Source organism: Eptatretus burgeri, chromosome 16 (assembly GCF_056783735.1).
Source record: "Eptatretus burgeri isolate ZD-2024b chromosome 16, Ebu_testis_v1, whole genome shotgun sequence".
In the NCBI taxonomy this organism is placed as follows: Eukaryota; Metazoa; Chordata; class Myxini; order Myxiniformes; family Myxinidae; genus Eptatretus; species Eptatretus burgeri.
Genome location: NC_140976.1, coordinates 4875298 through 4899121, shown reverse-complemented (window position 1 = coordinate 4899121; position 23824 = coordinate 4875298). Strand labels below are relative to the sequence as shown.

At 40.0% G+C, this 23824-nt stretch overlaps 1 protein-coding gene across 1 annotated transcript in view; it reads right to left on the bottom strand.

Moving 5' to 3' along the window:
* Window positions 1–9220: 9220 nt before the first annotated feature.
* LOC147010364 (uncharacterized) overlaps window positions 9221–23824 on the bottom strand; it is a 47307-nt gene continuing 32703 nt past the window's right edge. The window contains exons 10-13 of the mRNA XM_085858869.1: window positions 23536–23797; window positions 11487–11722; window positions 11233–11353; window positions 9221–9830 (exon numbers count right to left, since the gene is read on the bottom strand). Coding sequence (XP_085714995.1) covers window positions 9667–9830; window positions 11233–11353; window positions 11487–11722; window positions 23536–23797 — 783 coding nt within the window. The 3' untranslated portion in view covers window positions 9221–9666. The remainder of the gene's footprint in view (window positions 9831–11232; window positions 11354–11486; window positions 11723–23535; window positions 23798–23824) is intronic.

The following is a 23824-nucleotide window of genomic DNA, read 5'->3' as shown; positions in this document are numbered from 1 at the left end:
TATGGAGAATGAGAGAATTCAAGAGGCTCAAAATCTAGCATATTTATAAAGTAAAACTTTACTTAAACTAAAACTCATCTTCAGAATCATCGATAAAACTACTTTCATAACTATCATTTGAACACAAACTTTCGGTATCATACCTATCATAATCACTCGAATAATCTTCAAAATCTTCAGTTGAATATTGACATATTTAATTAGTAGATACAATATTACCATTGATATCTATATACTTTTTTTCATTCCCAGATTCAACTACATTTTTAAAATTAAAGGTAGTTTTAAAATGATCCTTAACTACTATTGAACGAAATGTCATTTCACCTGATATATTAACATCCTTTATTTCATCAGGATTTACATCTTTAGGGTTGTTGAAAAAACATCAAATTTCTCCTTCTATATTACAGATGGTCTTTTCTTTTCTTTCTAAAGCTTCATCCATAAGGTTTGTATTTTTTGAAACTTCTTGTTTCATTGCTTTTTCTAGTTTTGAATATATTGCTCAAAGGAGAGGAGAAACTTTTGTTAGAGATACTTTAATTGATGTTCTTCCAGGTATACTAAAAGCCCTTCCACTGAAGGAAATTCAAGAACTCATGTTATTCACCATAATTGTTTTATCCAATAGTTGTTATATTTATCTTTGTTCAATTTTACATCCTTGACATATTTGTCAGCATCTTAAACAAATGAAGAGTTTGATTGAAACTTGTCTTTTGTGTCTTGAAACATTGTATTAATTAAGTGAAAAAAGTTGGAGGATAAAATGGTTTTAAACACAGATTCACCTATAAATGAAACGAAATTTTCATCAAGAAAATTTTAGTTCAAGCAAAGTTTTATTTTATAAATATGGTGAATACAACGTACTGCGATGTTTGTAATCACGAATATAAATATTATAAAAAACACCTTCAAACCAACAAACACACATTTAATCTTTTCAAAGAAATATCTCCTCTTGAGTTGGAAACAAAACATTGTGATATCTGCTCAAAGAATGTTTTGAAGAGTAGTTATAAGAAGCACCTTCAATCACAAAAACACAAGAAGAATGACTTTAAAGTAAAGGGAGACTATTATATTGAAAACACTGATGGAGCTTTTAAGAATCATATTAAAATAAGTATTTTTCAATTTGGAGAACCCGGCCCATCATCAATAGCTGAATCAATTGAAAGAGTGAAACCTGATGTTGAAAAAGTTATGAAAGACATTAAAAGAAATTAAAACTTTAAAGTTTTATATGGGAGTGAAAATGAATATGAAAAGACAAGATGAAGAACAAACTCCTTATATGATAACAGACCTTCATTTTATAACATCATTTCAAGATTTTCTGAATAGTGGGGTTGATGAAGAACTATCAAGACAAGAGGAGGATGTTGATAATACAGTGGTAGGAAGTGGATTTAATATTTTAAAAATCATCTTTTTAGATATACACATTTTAAAATCAGACCCTTTTAAGGCTTCTTCTTATATTGAATTACCAAAAGAAATAAAACTAAAGAAGGAAGTTGTTAATATTAAGAACAATGATAATAAATGTTTTCTCTGGTCTGTTCTTGCTCACTTACATCCACCAAATTGTAATTCAGAAAGAGTAAAACAATACATGAAATATGAGAATACCTTGGACATTAAAGATTTTAAATTCCCAATGGCACTAACAGATACTTCTAAATTTGAGAAAAAGAAGAATCTTTCTCTTAATGTATATGGATTAACTAGAGAGAATAAAGTTCAGGTGTTAAAGATTTCAAACAACTATAAAAATGAAGAAACACACATTGATCTTTTATATTTTAGTGTTGGAAAGAATTCACATTATACATACATCAATAATTTATCAAGATTAATCTCTTCTCAGGTATTCAGAACAGCAAACAAAATATATCCTTGTAAGCGATGTCGTAATTCATTTCATGCAAAAGAACGATTAGAACAACATTCAAAATATTGTAGTAATCATAAATCAGCTGTAATTACAATGCCTAAACCTGGTGAAAATATTTCTTTTGAAGATTATAATAAATCTATCATGCACCCATTTGTGATATACGTTGATTTTGAATGTATCCTTCAAAAGATAAATACTGCTTCTCCTAATCCAAAAGAATCATATCCAAATAAATATCAAAAACATATTCCTTGTGGTTTCTGTTATTATATCAAATCATCTGTTGGAGAAAAGTATAATAAACTTGAACATTATAGTGGAAAAAAGCTTCACAAGAGTTTGTAAAACGATTAGAAAAGGATTGTATAAGACTAACTAAATTGAAGAAAGAAACAAATGAACCGATGAAATTAACCAAAGACGAAAAATTAGAATTTAGAAAGAACAATATCTGCCATATTTGTGCGGAGGAAATTGAGGGAGAGGTCAACATTGGAGATCATTGTCATCTTACTGGTAAATGTAGAGGTCCCGCTCATTCCTGTTGTAATCTTAATTATAAATTTCCTTCTTTTATTCCAGTCTTTCTTCACAACAGTGCCAACTATGATACACATCTATTTATAAATGAACTTTCAAAAACACCAGGGAATATTTCTGCCATAACAAACACAAGTCAAAAGTATATTTCTTTTACAAAAATGATATTCACAAAACCTTTAACTCATATTAGGTTTCTAGATTCTTACAACTTTATGGGAACACCACTAGCCGACCTAGCATCAAATCTAAGCTCCACGGGCTCTTTTCCAAATCTTAATTCATTCTTTCCAAAAGAGGAAATTCTAACTAAAGAGGAAATTCAGATTAAAGAGAGAATTCAAAGTAAAGAGGAAATTCTAATTAATGAGGAAATTAATGAAGAAATTCTAACTGAGGATGAAATTCAAATTATAAAGAAAATTCGAACAATGAATGAAATTCTAACTAAAGAGGAAATTCTGATTATAGATGAAATTCTGATTAAAAAGGGAATTCTAACTAAAGAAGAAATTCAGATTAAAGAGGGAATTCAAAGTAAATAGGAAATTCGAATTAATGAGGAAATTAATGAAGAAATTCTTACTGAAGATGAAATTCTAATTATCAAGAAAATTCGAACAATGAATGAAATTCTAACTAAAGAGGAAATTCTGATTATAGATGAAATTCTGATTAAAGAGGGAATTCTAACTCGAGAGGAAATTCAAACAAGGAATGAAATTCAAAGTAAAGAGAAAATTCTTACAATAATGGAATTTATCCTTATGATTATATTAATTCATTTATGAGATTTAATGAAACATAACTTCCTTCAAAAGAAAGTTTCTATAATAACCTTTACGAAGAAGAGATAAGTGATAAGGAATATTTACACGCATAAGAAATTTGGAAAATATTTAAGATAAAGAACCTTGCAGAATAACATGATTTGTATCTAAAAACAGATGTTTCATTGTTAGCTTTTAGACCACTCTGTCACAATAAAAATTGTTATGGATGAGATCGTGCCCAATATTTCACAGCTCCTGGTTTAGCTTGGAGTGCAATGTTGAAAATTACAAAACAAGATATAGATTTAGATATGGACAAAACAAGATATGGATATAGATTCATCTACAGTGATGTAGATATGCTTTTGATGATTGAGAAGTCTAAGAGAGGTGGAATATCACAAGTTATGTTCAAAAGATATGCTAAAGCAAATAATAAATATCTTCCAAATTATGATAGTGAAAAAGATAGTAATTATTTGATGTATTTTGATGCTAATAATTTGTATGGATGGGCAATGTTACAATCTCTGCCTTATGGTAAATTGAAGTGGGTGGAAGAAAAGGATTATGAAAAGGCATTGATGAATATTGTTATTTCTTCTCAAGAGGAATTGAATGAGGAAAAAGAAGGTTATTATTTTGAAGTTGATTTGAGGTACCCGAGTGATCTTCATAATAAGCATAAAGACCTTCCTATTGCAAGTGAGAAAGAAACCCCAAAGAAAGAATGGTTAAGTGATTATCATAAAAGTTTTAATATTAAAGGTAAATCAACAGAAAAGTTATTAACAACATTCTATGATAAAGAGGGATATGTTTTACATCAAAGGCACTTGAGACAATATTTATCTGCTGGGTTGAGAGTGAGGAAAATTCATAGGATTTTGAAATTTAAACAAAGTCGATGGTTAAAGGATTATATTGATTTTAATACAAAAAGTAGAAAAAAAGCAAAAACAAATTTTGAGAAGGACTTTTATAAATTAATGAATAATGCTGTATTTGGAAAGACTATGGAAAATGTTCGAAACAGGCAAAACATTAGATTTGCAACATCTTGGAAAGAAGCTTCGAGATTGATAAATAAACCAAGTTTTAAGAGAGAAGTGTTTTTTTCAGAGAACTTTTCTGCTATTCATATGGAAAAGGAAAGTATTGTAATGGATAAACCAATTTATATTGGAACAGCAGTTCTTGATTTATCAAAGATATTGATGTATGATTATTTGTTTCATGACTTAAAGAAAGAGTATGGTGAAAATGTTTCATTGTTGTATATGGACACTGATAGTTTTATTCTCGATATAAAAACTGATGATGTTTATAAAGATATGAAGAAAAATATTTGAGTATATGATACAAGTAATTTTAGTAAGAAGAGGGAGTTATTTTCAAAAAAGAATGAAAAGGTTATTGGTAAGTTTAAGGATGAGTTGGGTGGAAAAGTAATGAGTGAGTTTATTGGATTGAGAGCAAAGGCATATGCTTATAAGTATGGTGATCAGATTGATAAAAGGTTAAAGGGAATAAAGAAATATCTAATAAAGAAATCAATAACTTTTAGAAATCATTATAATTGTTTGATGAATAAAAAAGAAGATAAAATACACCCGTGCGGGAGTGATGGTCATCTCTGCGAGAAAACATATAGCCTCCTGAAGGTAGGGCAGTTTTTGCAAACTTTGAAGTCACGTGACGCGAAAACTAAAGCGAAATTCGAAAATCCGTCCCGACCAAATTTAGATATTGTCCCATAGATTCATATGCCACAATCAAATTCAAGATTGCTTGAGAAATGTAGAAGATAGATTTTGAAAATCGTCATTTTCGCATTTTTTGCCAAATTTGAGGGTCAAGTGACACGAAAACGAAAGTGAATATCGAAAATCCGGCCTGTCCAAATTTAGATATTGTCCCATAGTTTCATATGCCACAATCAAATTCAAGATCGCTTGAGAAATGGCAGAGGAGATAGAATTAGAAAATCGTCATTTTCGCAACTTCAAAGGCCTTGTGACCTTGACCTTGACCTTCGTTGACCTTGAAAGTCATACCATCGTGTACGTCTCATCGACCTCTATCAGGATCACTAATGACCAGATCTCCCACTTCAACTTCATTGTGAACGGACGGACGGACGGATGGATGGACCCATATTACCCTTTCTCTCACCAATATTATTAGGTCATTGGAAATGACCTAAATATAGGAAAATGAATACAATAAGGAGTTATAAACATAAGATATATAGAGAAGAAGTAAATAAAAAGGCATTAGGAGCCTTTGATGATAAGAGATTTATTTTAGATAATGGAATAGGTTGTGTTCCATATGGATATTGTATGATAGAGTGTACAGAATAGATTGTGTTCCATATGGATACAAGTTTTAACTAAATAGAATTTGGGTTAGGGGTTTTAAGGGCTACCGCCGTCTTTTTCACAATATATAAATGGTCGAACCAAGTATTAATCAAACTAAAGAGTGGAGAAAATCTCAGTCTTGGTATATAAATGGAAAACATAATGAATGTGAAAAAATATCAAATCAGTCTTATTGAAAAAATAACTAAAAAAAGGTAAATAAAACAAATAAGCAAAACAATTTTAAAACTAGTAAGTTAGAGGATGTAAAGAAAAAAAAATATCATTGAATGGACTGAAAACTTTGATGGTTATCAATTGAGCAATGGAAAAATAATTTACTACAATCTCAAAATGATATGCAACTCAGGAGGTAGTCAGATGAGAGCATTGAGAGAAGTATATAATTTCATAATGACACAAAAGGGGTATCTTGAAAAATATAAAGATTCAAATGTTTTATTTTTAAATATTTTAGATGGGGATTATTGTGCAAAGAAAATTAAACGATTGAAGGAATTTGAGAATGAACAAATCGTTATAGGTTCAATGAGTGAGCGAAACAATATGCATTGGTTATTTGAAAAAAGTGCTCCTCAGCTAAAAGGGGATGCTATTAAAATCTCCATTCACTTACAAGTTTTAGATATTTCAACAGGAGAGAATTCAACAGGTTGGGATAAAAAGGACGTTTATTTTTTAGGGGAAAAAAATATGAATCGCTGAGAATCCCCCATTCATTAACATGGGGGAAATTGAGCCAGAATCAGTATATTCACCCTACTTACGTGTATACATATATATATATATATATATATATATATATATATATATATATATATATATATATATATATATATATATATATATATATTTCGGCACGCCCCTTTCTTTGTTCCACCATCACATTTTTGTTACTGCATGAAATGAAACAAGCTTTGACATATATAGTAATGATATTATTGTCTTCCTTAAGAGGCCCCTCAAAATTCGTTTTCATGATTATGGTAGTTATCTATATTAATATTTCGGCACGCCCCTTTATTTGTTCCACCATCAGATTTTTGTTACTGCATGAAATGAAACAAGCTTTGACATATATAGTAATGATCTTATTGTCATCCTTAAGAGGCCCCTCAAAATTCGTTTTGATGATTATGGTAGTTAAACAGTTCATGTTCTCCATTTGCAAAATGGGTGGAATTATTGCACAAAAAAGAAATAAAAATGTTTCCCATTTTTTAGAGGACCACTAAGATGAGTTCGGCTCATAGAATCACGCTCCATTTGGGGACAAAACAGTTGAGTTCATACCTGACTAATTTGCACTTTCCACGTGCCGTAGTTTCTTCACAAAACCATGACTTTCTGACCAGCTAAAATCTACAAGATATGAATATGTAGACGAAACTGATCCGGCCTTTTGGATCACTTTAAAGTAGGGTGCCCTGTAATTTTAATGCGCTCTATGGATCCTCTGGAACTCACGAATGGTACACGTTGTGTAGTCACGAAACTACGTGGTAATGTCATCAAAGTGGAAAACTTGAATGATAATCAATGGATAAAAATGATATAATATATTATTTTAAATACATTCATGCTATATGTCTTTTACTATGTGTTGCCAGTGATGCCCGTCGAAGACGGGCACCTTTACTTGTATGTATGTATATATATATATATATATATATATATATATATATATATATATATATATATATATATATATATATAATATATATAATATATTGTTATGAATCTGGCAGCCGTTTGCACACAAACAGACAGCAGTCCTGAAGCTTATTTATTTCGGTATTTGTTTATCGTTGGAATCCCCCCTATGTCTGATGGGAATTTCGTGTGTGCGCTTCGAGTTTTTTTTATATCTTTAAATCTTCATCCTTCGTTTTCGCACCATCGCCATCCATCGCCCACGTGCAGTGTGTCACAGACAGGGGTGAGGACCTCTCCCCCCACCGTGAGCTCGTCCAATCAACGGTGGCCACGAGTCGCCCGACATCCCCTTGTCCAATCCAGAGGCGAGTACCTCAGAGTGTTTCCCTCGATCCGCGGGGGATGGGAAGCATAAGATGAGGTGGTGAGCTGTCAGCAAGGAAGGTTCGCCCCGGTTGGAAAGAAAAGGTTTACCCCGTCGTTGAAAACGAGGAGAAAGAGAGGAAGCCTCGTCTTGCCTGCTGACGTCTCGTCTGGTCCGTTCCCATGCTGGCTGGCGTCCGTGGCGTCGTTCCTGGTCCCTGGTGCTTGGTGCTGCATTGTTGGCGGCGGGTTCGAGTCCCGCCACCGGACAAGCTCGACCAGACCGCACGAGGCGGACAGGTGCAAATAAAGGCCGCGGCCATTGAGGTCCATATCTTTTTGGCTGTGTGTGTCCTTGGGCCCCGTCTTCAAGTAGTATTGATTCAGTGTTTTTCATTATACATTGTTTGCATTCTTTTATTCTGATAACTCTGCTCTTTGTTATCCCGATTATTGTTTATAATAAAACCCCCGTGTTAAATGTTCCAGCTCGTTTTCTGTGCTTTCTCCTATTGACCCAGAACGGTGTGTATTGAGAATTAGTGAGGCTGTTTGGGCCGGTGATTTGTCATTGGGTCCGGCACGGCTTTGGTAACTTCCACTCGGTTACGCCAGATCCGAGTCGGTGATCGCGACTCGGTTCGGACAAAGTCGGCCGAGTGTGTGATTTCCCCGGTAGCTCGACTGTGTGGTTATTTAGGTATGTTGGAGATCGAGACAATTAACCCTACACCATGCGGTCAAAATATTGGCGTCCATGGTCCGCTAAGGGACCCGTGACCTTTGGAGTTATCCAAGGATTATGACCTTTCAATTCCGGTGTTCGGTGGGAGACGGCCGGACTGCTCTTTCTCGCGGTCATCCTCGCCACCGAACACCGGCCCACAACAATATGTGTACCTAACCCTAACAGCTTGTGGAGTGTCTTGGCAACATCAACTCTATGATATACATTTCTATCCTTGAGGATGGATGTCTGCAAGTCTGGTGTTGGCGCAGTGGTTAGGGCAGCGACTTAGGATCCAAAAGGTCGTGAGTTCACGCCCCGTTGGGCCACTGAATTAATACACCAGGGGGTTGACTCAGCCTGTCATGCTTCTGAGGTCGGTGAAGTGAGTACCAGTGTACTGGGCCGGTGTATACCACCGGTTAGAATAGGTGTACCAGATCCCTGTGTTGTAAGAGGCGACCAGGGTTTGCGACAGGAAGGGCATGCGGCGTAAAACCTCCGGAAAAACAACATCCGGGCATCCGGAAAAAACAACAACAAACAAACAAACAAGACAAAAAAACAGGGGAGAAACATAACCTCCTCCTACCTTTGGTGGTGGAGGTAACAACACTGAGATTCACAGCGAAATGGAAGTGATTTTTGCTCGCACCATCAGCAACAATGATGGTTGATGAAGGTGATATTAGCTGACTTCCTCGCGGATGGAAGAAGACCTCAGGCAAATGATTGAGTGAATCGAGCAGTATGTTTGTGAGTGTCTTTTCATAAGATGTCAGAAAGTGACGGGTAAAAATGCCGAGTGTAATATAAATAAACGTTAAATATGTTCTAACACGATAGCTTGCCAAGAGAAACACAATTAACCACAAGAAAACAATTTTTTTATTTTCACCAAATGAAGATTAAACACCATAAGTACAATCAAAATAAGAAGAGAAAGTGAAACATGAATGTGTCACAAAGGTGAAGTGATGAAGAAACCCATGAATGATGGAATGTGATTGAATATTATACTCGTAGTGTGGAATTGAGTGATCTGATTACATGTTCAGGGATGATTATAGAAAATTGTGGAAAATCAAACATCCCTCACAAAGGTACACAGTTTAATGATTGTTCAGCAAAAGAAAAGTGAACAAGCTTGGGGTGTGAGGGGGTGAAGTTTGGTAAAATTAATTGATGGAGACATTGAAGATGTTCAACTCTTCAGAGGATAAAAGAGATGGACATCAGAGGTATCGGCGTGAGGGGGAGAAAAAAAGCTTTGGGAAGAGAAACAAAGAAGATGAGGTTTGTTGCTCAAGGTTATTCTGTCCAGGCCTGCAAGAAGGTGTTGAGGTCAGGTGCTACAGAACCATCTGGAAGTCGAGTGTTTCCTCCTTGGGTTCCGTCATAACTCCCACATAGTCCGCACATCTGTCCATAATAAAGTTCCTCACTCTCCAGCTCGACCTGCACGCGTCGCCAGCCTGGGGAGAACGACAGTCCGTGGGATTAGGGTGCAGGATGAAGTCAGGTTGGGGTGTGGGGATGTGAGTGTGCTCAATCGAGTGTTTTATCAGTCATGTTTATTAATTTTTAACATTCAATTCCCATCCCACACTTCGATTTGGGATGGAAGTCGAGTTTTCATGAACTCTATTGTATGTATGGGTTCAAGTTCCAGTTGAATTGATCAGCTTTGGTAGTATGCTACTGTTAGTTAAGAAAATTAATTGAGGGTTAATGAGGGTTAATTATTCGATTGTGTTTAGTGTTTTGTAACTCCAGTGAGCATGATCGGGTGAATCTAAAACTACATGTGTTGCCCTGGACCCTGTGTTTGCCCCCTTTTCCCCTCTTTAATAAGCATTCGTAATCATTTCCATTGTTATTTCTCATCTGTCCGACAAGACCACATCAACTTGGTGGTTTTGTGCATATCAGCCCCACTGAACCACATTAAAATAGCCACTGCACGTGTTTGAGCCCCAAACTTTCCATCGACATGGGGTGTGAAGATGTGCTGGTCACGCATTGCTCTCTTAAAACTGATGAGCGAGACAATTAAGCAGGATGTGTGGGTGAGAAACTTCGTCACCGTTGGGGTGTATCCGAGACCATTGCAGGGGGGCAGGGAGGAAAGGGGGGATGGAAACCTCACGGCAGGGGCATACGTGGCAGTGACTATATCGGTGAGCCGAGAGTTGGCTTATAGGGGAGAAAAAAGGGGAATGAGGGAAGCCAAGAGTCTGTGCCAGTTCAAATCACGCATTGAGTGGTCGATTCGACACCTGGATAACCCGGATGAGGAGAGATGGCAGCAAGAGCATCGAGAACGTCGGCACGGATGCACAGCCCATCCAGCACACTCATGTTGGACCTCCAAACGTCCCACAATAGGAGAGACCATTAAAACCTCGACCTCATCCATCGTATCTCACTCTTTTGTGTGACCTGCATCACTGAACCAGTGATCAATTTAGTTTAAGGTTTCGGTGTGGAGACCATATCTATCAAGTTCTGTGGGTCCACATATCTTTTATTCCTCGTTTCCTTCCTATGTCTCCATCCCGGTTTTTATTTATTCAACCTGTTATGCTTTTCAATGATGTCACTGTGCGTTTTGCGCTGCGGAATCGCCCGACAGCAGAACCAAATTCCTCTATAGAACTTAACATGCATGCAGAAACTACCACATGGCTAAATCAATTGATCATTAGCACATAAGACTGCAGAGTTACCAAGTTTGGAGAAAGCCTCAGCTCAGCATCTTAGAAGTTAATATCTGGCAATGTCATATCACCCATTAGGGAGACCAAATCAGTTACAGTACTTCAAGTGATGTGAGTACTTGGTGTCTGAAGATGTTGAGTTGTGAGTGTCAGGTACCGTTATATTTGATGGTGAAATAATTCTTGGTGTGCAGCACAGAAACAGGATAATTCTCATAAAAGATGTGGAAGTCCCCACTTGGGTCATTATACGGCAGCTCAACAAGAACTCCATCAACCTGAGAATGGAGAAATCAAATTCATCATTTCAGTCAATGCTGAGGATACTTAAAGTGGGGGAAACAGAGGGAAAAATAAATATAATAATTAATGTGTTTCAGTATCTACCCCAGGGTACAATCCCATAAGTACCTCAGTGCCCTTATGATGGATGAAACTGATGATCTTTCCATAAACCATGATGTCAGCTCGGGTGGTGGATGAGACCAGGGAATTGGGTTCGCTTTCCATGTATATGAACACCTCCCAGGTACGTTGTTGGTCGGCCGGGCAGTGTGCGGCCAAGAGCAGCGTTCCGGTGCCATTGGATGAGAAATGGTAGTTTTGAAAGTTTCTGAAATGTGGATCAGCACTGGCATGGCATTCAGCTGCAATGGGTGAGGGTTAAGTGGTGAAACGCAATGTCAAGCTTGGGGTTAGAACTCAGCATGTACCAACGTTTATGTGATGAAATCAGACTGAACTTTCATGTGGGGACAGGACATGTTCCAGTACAAATCATTCAGTGAAGTGAAGGATGATGAAAGAGCAGGGGGTGATGGTTGGGGTGTTTTGGGGAGAGATCAATTGGGTTCAAATGGGTGTTCTAAACTCACTTACCACTGTGTGAAGTCCAGAATTATATTTAGCCTCACCTGTGTATGTGTGTGCAAGTGTGTCAGTAAGTGAGTCCACATGCAAACCAACGTTAATCCAGTGTTCTGGGGTGAACTCTTTAATATCATTCCTTAAACTGTCTTAAGCAGAGTTCGAGAAAGTTGTCCAAAGTAACCGTAACATTTTACATCGAACTGAACCAGATGTTAATTGAGTAGTTTGAATGTTGATTGTGTCAATGTTGTCGCATGTGTGTCCGTTCCTGAGTGTGTGTTTGCCCACACAGCCTGTGGCTTGGGGAATACCGAAAGGCCTCAACTCGTGCCCCCAAGCTTGTGCACAAAATTGTACCACGTACAAACCATTACCGACGTATTTATCATCACATATACACATGTGGGAATAAATTGGGTGATGTATCAACCTCACACGTTCTGCAAGAACACAAAAAGTTATTGTAACCATGCTGTGTGTCAGTCAATGAGTGAGTGAGTGAGTCCACACTAGTTCTCAGATCTACTGCAATCTATATACTCCACCAAAGTTCTGCATTGTTAAATGCTCCATCTTGTTTGAGAAAATGTGCTGAATGTGTGAGGGGTTGATTGTCTGGTTACTTCATTAGCATAACTACAGTCATTACTGTTGTGATAATAAAGTGCCATACTGTAATTGGCGGCAACGGTAATTGGGCGGATGTGGCAGCACTGTATATGAAGGTCAATGGCCGGTGTTGACACGTATACCACGTACTCCGTGGAAAGTCATGTTGGAACAGTAATGGTATGTTATATACTATATAAGGAATAATGTACTCTGAGGAATGTAATTGGTATTAGAGTATGGAGTTTAACTTCGTTATTATGTGATGCGTATGTGGTATTTGCCTTCAGTATTATGTGTACAAGTTATTGTATTTTGTTATTCTTACCCTTTGTATATTTATGTTGTTGTAGATATGCGTATGGGTTTTGTGAGAATAAAGCCGATCGAAAATGTCTATTGTTGATAACTACAACAATAATTTATTCTCACAAAACTTACCTGGTTGGATTGGACCAGAAGAGCGCCAAGGCCTACACTGGAATGGAGCGTTTGCTGAGACCAGAGAGGCTGGATTCGGATCCCAGTTCACCCACGGCGGCACAAAAATGGAAACACTGGTTGAAGACGTTCGAAAACTTCCTGGGAGCTCTACCACAGGATAATCTGGATAAGATGAGTCTGCTGACAAATTTTGTCTCACCAAGACTATACGAAACTATATCAGAGTGTACCATTTATGATGAGGCTATCCGTACTTTACAGTCACAGTACGTAAAGCCCACTAATGAAGTGTTTGCACGCCATCGTCTTGCAACTCGCCGCCAGCAGGTCGGAGAGTCCTTAGATGAATGCCTTCTGACTCTGAAAACGTTAAGTAAAGAGTGTAACTTTGGGGCTGTAACAGCAACTCAACATTGCGAAGAATCCATCAGGGATGCCTTCATTAGCGGCCTGCAGTCACCACTGATCAGACAACATTTATTAGAGAATAAGACTTTAGATTTAGCTACCATGTTTGATCAGGCTAGATCTCTAGATTCAGCCCAAAGAAATTCAGAATCTTATTGTGTTATTCAACCCTCCCGTTCATTGGGTGCTGCCTCATCCAATCAGAATACCGGTGAAGTGGAACCCACAACTTTTATGGCTGCTACGGGTGTTAAATGTTTCTTTTGTGGTTTTTAAAACACCCACGTGTAAAATGTCCAGCACGAGAGGCTGTGTGTCATAAGTGCCAGAAAAAGGGTCATTTTGCTAAGGTGTGCCGTAGTACTTCATCAGTAGCTTCTGGTGCTTGTGCAACTTCCTCTGATCAGGCAACGCTAGCGGCTGTGTCTTCTGCCGCTGCCCCAGGGGTGTTATCAAAGGCGGTTGTGAGGGTCACGCTCAATGGAGTGGAATTGGATGGCCTTATTGATAGTGGTAGTTCAGAAAGTTTTATCCATCCCGACCTCGTTAAGTGCCATTCCTTAAGTGTACATCACACCCAAGGCAATGTTTCCATGGCATCCACTTCCTTCACCGCTCAGACATCAGGGTTCTGTCGGGTCAATATCAAAGTAAACGGTCGGTGCTACCAAGATGTGCGTCTGTCCATACTCCCTCAGCTGTGTTCAGATATAGTTTTGGGCCAGGATTTTCAGGGACTGCATGATAGTGTTACACTGACATATGGAGGTAGTTTGCCTCCTCTTGTTATCTGTGGACTCAGTACACTGTGTGTTGACCCTCCAGAACTGTTTGCCAACTTGACAGCTGATTGTTATCCTGTTGCTGCTCGATCACGCCGGTACTCTCCCGATGATCGTAAATTAATTGAAAAGGAAATTCAAAGTATGTTGAAGGAAGGTATTATAGAGCCCAGTAACTCCTCTTGGCGTGCACAGGTTGTTGTCGTTAAGAACGAAACTCACAAGAAACGCTTAGCCGTGGACTATTCAGAAACTATCAACAAATTTACACTTCTTGACGGGTATCCTCTGCCTCGTATAGATGACACTGTTAACAAGATTGCTCAATACCGTGTTTTTAGTACGATTGACCTCCATAGTGCATATCATCAAATCCCCATCAGAAATGAAGATAAGCCATACACCGCAGTTGAGGCCTGTGGATGCCTTTATCAGTTTGCTCGGGTTCCCTTTGGCGTCACCAACGGAGTGGCTTGCTTCCAACGTATCGTGGATTCATTCATCCAAGAAGAAGAACTGGTTGGAACATTTGCTTACTTAGACAACATTACTATTTGCGGCATGACTCAGGAAGAGCATGATGCAAATCTCACGAAATTTCTTGAGGCTGCTAAGAGAAAGAATATAACTTACAATGAAGACAAATGCATCTTTTCAACTAACAGGCTCAGTATTCTCGGATATGCAGTGGAAGGAGGGGAAATGCGCCCGGATCCGGAACGACTCCGACCCTTGCAGGACTTGCCAGTGCCTCGGGACATGAAATCGCTCCGACGCATCCTTGGCTTCTTTGCCTATTATTCACAGTGGATATATGACTACTCAAGCAAGATCCGCCCACTGTGTGCCACTACTACATTTCCCATGACAAGGGAAGCAGAAGCGGCTTTCCATCTACTTAAGCAAGACATTGAAGGTTCAGTGGTGAGGGCGATTGACGAATCCGTACCTTTCGAAGTTGAGACCGATGCTTCGGATGTAGCAATTGCTGCAGTCCTCACCCAGGCAGGACGTCCGGTAGCCTTCTTTTCCCGAACCCTTCAGGGACCCGAATGTCGTCATGCTTCTATTGAGAAGGAGGCCCAGGCTATTATTGAAACAGTTCGCCACTGGAGACAGTATTTGACTGGCCGACATTTTACTATAAAGACAGATCAACGATCAGTGAGCTATATGTTTGATAAGCAGCATAAAAATAAGATAAAGAATGATAAGTTCATGCGTTGGAGGATGGAATTATCTTGCTATGATTTTGACATTGTTTATCGTCCTGGTCAAGAAAACATTCCCTCTGATACATTCTCCAGGTCTTATTGTGGGATGGCATGCCACGATCGACATTCACTGTTTAACCTCCACGAAGCCTTGTGCCACCCAGGGGTTACCCGCTTATTCCATTTTGTGAAATCTAAGAATATGCCATACTCTGTCGAGGATGTCCGGCAGGTTGTTGGATCTTGTAGAATATGCGCAGAATGCAAGCCCAAGTATCACCAACCAGATAAGACGAGACTCATAAAAGCTACTCAGCCATTTGAGCGTCTCAATATAGATTTCAAGGGGCCTCTTCTGAGTACAGATAAGAATCAGTATTTTCTTAACATTGTGGACGAATATTCACGGTTTCCTTTTGTATTTCCTTGTGCCGACATGACCACTTCCACGGTTATCAAGTGCCTCTGTCAGCTGTTCGCTATTTTCGGAATGCCGGCTTACATTCATTCGGACCGGGGACCCTCCTTTATGAGCAAGGAATTACAAGACTTCCTTGCCAGTAGGGGGATCGCTGGTAGCAGAACTACTAGCTATAATCCTCAAGGGAATGGCCAAGTGGAGAGGTTCAATGGTACCATTTGGAAGGCAATCACAACTGCTCTAAAATCCCGTAATCCACCCATCAAATGCTGGCAGACTGTTCTGCCTGATGCTCTCCACTCAATTCGTTCACTGTTGTCTACAGCAACCAATGCTACCCCTCATGAAAGACTTCTGAACTATTCTCGTCGTTCTTCCTCGGGAGCCTCGGTGCCTACTTGGCTCTGCAATCCTGGGCCAGTCCTGCTGAAGCGTCACGTACGCATGAATAAAACTGATCCCCTTGTGGATGAAGTCGACCTCCACCAAGCAGGCAGGACCCCACTATGCCCATATTCGCTACCCAGATGGCAGGGAAACTACGGTCTCTGTTAGACACTTAGCCCCAATTGGAACCCCATCCAAGAGTGAACCCCAAATTCTACCTCAGGCTTCTGAAGAAAATGTAATTCCCCAGGGTAGTCCCCAAGACGCACCCTGCTCAGATGGGGATGATCTCATTCCTGATATGGTTCCTGCAACTCCACAGCAATCAGATGCTGTGGATAACCCTCCAGTGCCAAGAAGATCCGGTCGCACCATTCGTCCTCCTATTAGACTAGATTTATAGAGATAGATATCTCGGAAGGGGGTGAATGTTGTGATAATAAGTGCCATACTGTAATTGGCGGCAACGGTAATTGGGCGGATGTGGCAGCACTGTATATGAAGGTCAATGGCTGGTGTTGACACGTATACCACGTACTCCGTGGAAAGTCATGCTGGAACAGTAATGGTATGTTATATACTATATTAGGAATAATGTACTCTGACTAATGTAATTGGTATTAGAGTATGGAGTTTAACTTCGTTATTATGTGATGCGTATGTGGTATTTGCCTTCAGTATTATGTGTACAAGTTATTGTATTTTGTTATTCTTACTCTATGTATATTTATGTTGTTGTAGATATGCGTATGGGTTTTGTGAGAATAAAGCCGATCGAGAAGGTCTATTGTTGATTACTACAACAATTACCATACATCTTGTCCTGGTAAGTTGGAGAATGAGTAATTTATTAGGTTTCTGTAATGTGTGTACTGCACAACGATATTTTGCCAAATTGATTGAGTAGTAAATGATAATTGGCTGAAAGGAAAAATAAGAGATTCAAATCCCCATCTGTTTGAGGTACGAGTGAGCTCATTGGTCCATTGGACCAAATTTTCATTGGTCTTCACAGCCTTGTAGCATACCCACCTAATGTACTGCTTGAGCATTGGTTTGCCTTTCTCCAAGCCCAGATGTGCTTGTGCCAGGGTGGAGATTATATGTTTGTTATTCGTATTACCAAATGATACGACTATGACGACTGTTGTTAATAGCGAACGCAGTGAGCTTCATACTTAACGCGTGCACATGCGAGAATCGGAAACGGAAACGGAAACGGAAACAACAACAACAACAACAACAACACAATACCCCTGGCTATTTGGAATCCATGTCGTTAGCTGTGACCCTTTTGCTTCCAGTTGTTTTTAAACGCTGTGCGGTGTATAAACACGATTGGGTTTTATTTCTATCTTGTGAATATTACTTAACGCATGCACATGAGAGAATAGGAAACAACAACAACACAATACCATGGCAATTTTGATTCCATGTCGTTGCCTATGACCCTTTTGCTTCCGTTTTATTTTTGCTTCTGGTTTTTTTTTGTTTCCGGTTTTTGTCATGGGGAATGATGCATGCCGGGAGATAAAGGCATCGTCGGAGACATGAAAGACCCAAATATCAGACATGGTGTATATTTCCTCCACTGATTTTAATAAAGATATCTCCCGCATCATCAAAAAATATTTTTTTATCGTGAATTACGTTATTTGATAGCTGATCCCGAATCCAGCCCGAAGTAACCGGAAATTGCGTATACAGTTGTGAACAAGTTATAGGTAAAGTTAGAAGTGAATGTAAGAAGAATTCTACGTTCAACCTTGTGTTTATTTTTTTAGATGAGATCCTGTTGTTGGCGGTGTAGTTGTCGTTGTGAAGGTAATGTTGAGGTAATATTTATTTTTTTAGATGAGATCCTGTTCTAGGCGGTGTAGTTGTCGTTGTGAAGGTAATGTTGAGGTAATATTTATTTTTTTTTACATGAGATCTTGTTCTAGGCGGTGTAGTTGTTGTGGTGAAGGTAATGTTGAGGTAATATTAATTTTTTCAGATGAGATCCTGTTCCATACTAAATCCTGGTGTTGGCGCAGTGGTTCGGGCAGCGGATTGGGACCCAAAAGGTCCTGAGTTCAAGCCCCGTTGGGCCACTGTATATATATATATATATATATATATATATATATATATATATATATATATATATATATATATATATATATATATATATATATATATATATATATATATATATATATATATATATACCAAGTCGAAAACACCAGGGGGTTGACTCAGCCTGTCATCCTTCTGAGGTCGGCGAAATGAGGACCGGTGTATGCCCCGGTTAGAATAGGTGTACCATATCCCTGTGTGTCATAAGAGGTGACCAGGGTTGCTTCAGGAAGGGCATCCGGCATAAAAACCAATGCAGACAACAAAACGAATTTCCATACCGGATCGGTCGAGGCCCGGGTTACCAACGACCGCCACTGGTACCGTTGGTCAGCAGGGTACCAGTGGAAATTGTGCTACTGCTGGGTGAAGGAGGAGAAGGAGATGGGAAGGCGAGTCCGGAGGCAGTTGGAGAGGGGAAGGGTAGAAGTGTGGAGGTGAGAGTTGGAACTCTGAATGTTGGGATGATGACTGGCAAAGGGCGAGAGTTGGCTGATATGATGGAGAGAAGAAAGGTGGACATACTGTGTGTACAAGAGACCAAGTGGATGGGGAGTAAGGCTAGGAGCATTGGAGGTGGTTTCAAACTGTTCTACCATGGTGTGGATGGGAGTAGAAATGGTGGCGGGGTAATCCTGAAGGAAGATTATGTTAAGAGGGTATTGGAGGTGAGGAGAGTGTCAGACCAAGTGATGAGTGTGAAGGTGGAAATTGAAGGGTTGATGATGACTGTCATCAGTGCATATGCCCCACATATGGGGTGTGAGATGGAGTATAAAGAAGATTTCTGGAGTGAGTTAGATGAAGTGGTGGAGAGTGTATCCAAGGATGAAAGAGTGGTGATTGGAGCAGATTTCAATGGGCATGTTGGGGAAGGGAATAAAGAGGATGAGGAGGTGATGGGTAGGTACGGTCTCAACAAGTGAAATGTGGAAGGGTAAATGGTGGTAGAGTTTGCAAAAAGAATGGAAATGGCAGTGGTAAATACGTATTTCAAGAAGAAGGAGGAACACAGGGTGACGTACAAGAGTGGAGGAAAGTGCACACAGGTGGATTACATCTTTAGCAGGAGATGCAACCTGAAAGAGATTCGAGACTGTAAGGTGGTGGCAGGGGAGAGTGTAGCTCGACAGCATCGATTGGTGGTCTGTAGGATGACTTTAGAGGTGAGGTTGAGGAAGAGAGTGAGGGCTGAACTAAGGACCAGATGGTGGAAGCTGAAGGAGGAAGACTGTTGCGTGGAATTTAGGGAGGAGGCGAGACAGGTGTTGGATGGTGGTAAAGATGGGTGGGATGATTGGGCAACTACAGCAGAAGTGGTGAGGGAGATAGCTAGGAAGTTACTAAGTGTGACATCTGGACAGAGGAAGGAAGATAAGGAGACTTGGTGGTGGAACGAGGAAGTACAGGAAAGTATAAGGAAGAAGGGGTTGGTGAAAAAGAAGTGGGATTGTCAGGGATGAAGAAAGTAGGCAGGAGTACAAGGAGTGGCGGCGAAAGGCAAAGAGAGAGGTGGCAAAGGTAAGAAAAAGGCATATGACGAGCTGTATGAGAAGTTGGATACAAAAGAAGGGGAAAAGGATCTATACCGATTGGCAAGACAGAGGGACCGAGCTGGGAAGGATGTGCTGCAGGTTCGGGTGATAAAGGACGTAAATGGGAATGTGCTGACGAGCGAGGAGAGTGTGTTGAGAAGGTGGATGGAGTACTTTGAGGAGCTGATGAATGAAGAAAATGAGAGAGAGAGAGAAGGTTGGAAGAGGTGGAGATAATGCATCTGGAAGTGGGATGGATCAGTAAGAATGAAGTGAGGAATGCTATGAAGAGGATGAAAAGTGGAAAGGCGGTTGGCCCAGATGGTATACCAGTGGAGGCATGTAAGTGCTTCGGAGAGATGGCAGTGGGGTTGTTAACTCGATTGTTTAATAAAAAAAAGTCTTGGAAAGTGAGAGGATGCCGGAGGAGTGGAGATTAAGTGTACTGGTTCCAATTTTTAAGAATAAGGGTGATGTGCAGAGCTGTGGAAATTACAGAGGGATAAAGTTGTTAAGCCACACCATGAAGGTGTGGGAAAGAGTAGTGGAAGCTCGGTTTAGAGGAGAGGTGACGATCTGTGAGCAGCAATATGGGTTTATGCCAGGAAAGAGCACTACAGATGCAATGTTTGCTTTGAGAATGTTGATGGAGAAGTATAGGGAAGGCCAGAAGGAGTTCCATTGTGCGTTTGTGGATTTCGAGAAAGCTTAGGATAGGGTGCCAAGAGAGGAGATGTGGCATTGTATGAGAAAGTCGGGAGTGGTGGAGAAGTATGTGAGGATCGTGCAGTATATGTACGAGGACAGTGTGACAGCGGTGAGGTGTGCGGTCGGAATGACGGACCGGTTTAAGGTAAAAGTTGGATTGCACCAAGGATCGACTCTGAGCCCTTTCCTGTTTGCAATGGTGATGGACAGGTTGATGGACGAGATCAGACTGGAGTCTCCATGGACTATGATTTTCGCGGATGACATCATGATCTGTAGGGAGAGTAGGGAGCAGGCTGAGGCGAGCCTCGAGAGGTGGTGGTACGCACTGGAGAGAAGGGGAATGATTGTCAGTCAGAGGAAGACGGAGTACATGTGCGTATATGAGAGGGAGGGTGGTGGTATGGTGCGGTTGCAAGGAGTTGAGGTGGGGAAGGTGGATGGGTTTAAATACTTGGGATCAACTGTCCAAAGTAACGGAGCGTGTGCGAGAGAAGTGAAAAAGAGAGTGCAGGCAGGATGGAGTGGGTGGAGAAGAGTTGCAGGAGTGATTTGTGACAGAAGGGTCGCTGCAGGAGTTAAGGGGAAAGTATACAAGATGGTAGTGAGACCAGCTATGTTGTATGGTTTGGAGGCGGTGGCACTAATAAAAAGACAGGAAGCGGAGCTGGAGGTGGCAGAGTTAAAGATGCTGCGATTCTCGTTGGGAGTGACGAGGATGGACAGGATAAGGAATGAGTTCGTTAGAGGGACTGCGCAGGTAGGATGGTTTGGAGACAAAGTGAGAGAGGCGAGATTGAGATGGTTTGGACATGTGCACAGGAGGGAAGCGGAGTATATCGGGAGAAGGATTCTGAATATGGAGCCGCCAGGCAGGAGGAGAAGAGGAAGGCCAACGAAGAGTTTCATGGATGCGGTGAGGGCAGACATGTGGGTGGTTGGAGTGTCAATGGAAGATGTGGAGGATAGAGCGAAATGGAGATGGTTGATCCGCTGTGGTAACCCCAAACGGGAGCAGCCGAAAGAAGAAAAAGAAGAAGAAGAAGTTCCTGTTCTAGGCGGTGTAGTTGTTGCTGTGAAGGTAATGTTGAGGTAATATTTATTTTTTTAGATGAGATCCTCTTCCAGGCGGTGTAGTTGTCGTTGTGAAGGTAATGTTGAGGAGTTTTTTTTTTCAGATGAGATCCTGTTCTAGGCCGTGTAGTTGTTGTTGTGAAGATAATGTTAAGGTAATATTTATTTTTTCATAGCAAAAAGACTGCTTAATTTGATATATTTAAGAAGCGAATGTAAGAAGAATTCTACGTTCGCTTTTAGGCATTGCCTATTCCATATTATTATATTTATTAATAATGGCAGAGTACCCGCCATATAGGAGATCTTGTTCCCAGCATGCAACATGTTCTTCTGACGCATACCTTTATTTGGGCGGTGTATAGGCAACTGACAGCTCTGTGTTGGCAAAAATAAATAACCCAGGTTTCGTGCATGAAGCAAAAACGTATCGACTGCTTTTAATTCAAAATACCTCATGGTGTTTTGGTGGAGAATCAAAAACACCAAAACACCTCAAACACCTCATAACAACAAATCACAGGAATTGTGTATTGTAAATGGTGGAGACTTGTAATACTCTCCCCAGCTGGAGGTGGCGCTGCAGGATACACATTTACATAGACAATTTGTGTCCCCAACCCCTCAACCCCCCCCCCCCAAGACCACCGGCAAAGATAACAAGCTCAAATGAGCTAAGATCCTTGTCCTCTTAATGATGACGTCATAAAAACGAATATGAAGTCATTGCGATGTATCAGGCTTGCGATCAATTATCTGTGCTAATGCCCGGCTTGATTCCCGCAAACAAAATTCAAAAAGTTTGCCAAGTTTCGGAGATAATTTTTTAGGCGATTTCCACTGGCGGAGATATTTTGACGTCATAACTTTTTTTTTTGGAGGAATTTTCAAAATCAGAGATGGTTACTGTCTGCGCAGGGTATTTTTACATATATACATATATATATATATATATATATATATATATATATATATATATATATATATATATATATATATATATATATATATGCCAAGTTTCAGGAAGTTTCGATGAAAACTGGAGGCTGTGAAACAAAAAGGTCCACAAGAAGAAGATGAAGAACAACAACGTGAGTAAGACTTAGAGATCCTCCACGAGGATCTAAACCCCCCCCCCCCCCAACACATTAAGTGGGGTCATGCTGATCCTATGTCGTAAATATGGATGTAATCAGCCAAGAACTGTAGGAGGAGTAGCGAGACAAACCCACACACACAAACACAAGTCCACTAATTATAGTGAGGATTAATTAATATATGCTTTGTTGCAATGTCATCGTTATTTTTGTTATTTCTTTTGTAAATAGAATGTCATGCCACGAAAGGATCGACGAAGCTGTTCTATTCACCTTAACATGGCATGTGTTTGAAACGTGGGAATTATTCCGGGTTCGTTGTAGTTAATGAGCCTAATTAACTCAGGAGATCACGACGATCATTTCGGTGTATCACAAACCACATCAGAACGTTCCAGTCGAACTCCACAAAAAACGTCTCACACACACACAGAGACACACAAACACACAGACACACACACACACAGACACACACACACACACACACACACACACACACACACACACACACACACACACACACACACATACACAGACACACACACACACACACACGCTCGCACACACACACACACACACACACACACACACACACACACACACACACACACACACACACACACACACACACGCTCGCACACAAACACACACACACACACACACACACACACACACACACACACACAGTAGATAGATACATCATTGTATATATTTCCTACTCTGCACTCTCAATCTTTCGTGACATCGACCCAGTAATGTCCTTGTGGTTGTTTGTATGCAAGAGTCACCATACCGTAGACTGTTCGTGGAATGGTGAATGGATGGTCTGTGAAGTTGTATCCTTTGCACGTGAGTCCATCTGTTGACTCAGCCACTCCATCATCCACTGTGATGTAAACTGGCTGTCCACTTGGCAAGGCACTACGGGAAAGCCTGAAGGTAAGGGTCATGAGGTCTGCTTGGATGTCTGCTGAAGATGCAGCGACTTTCACAATCATGCGGGATGAGCGAGTATCCCAAAACCTGATAAATCCTGATGTTGAGTTCAGAGGAAGCTAAGGATGGGGAGGGTAAAATGAGGG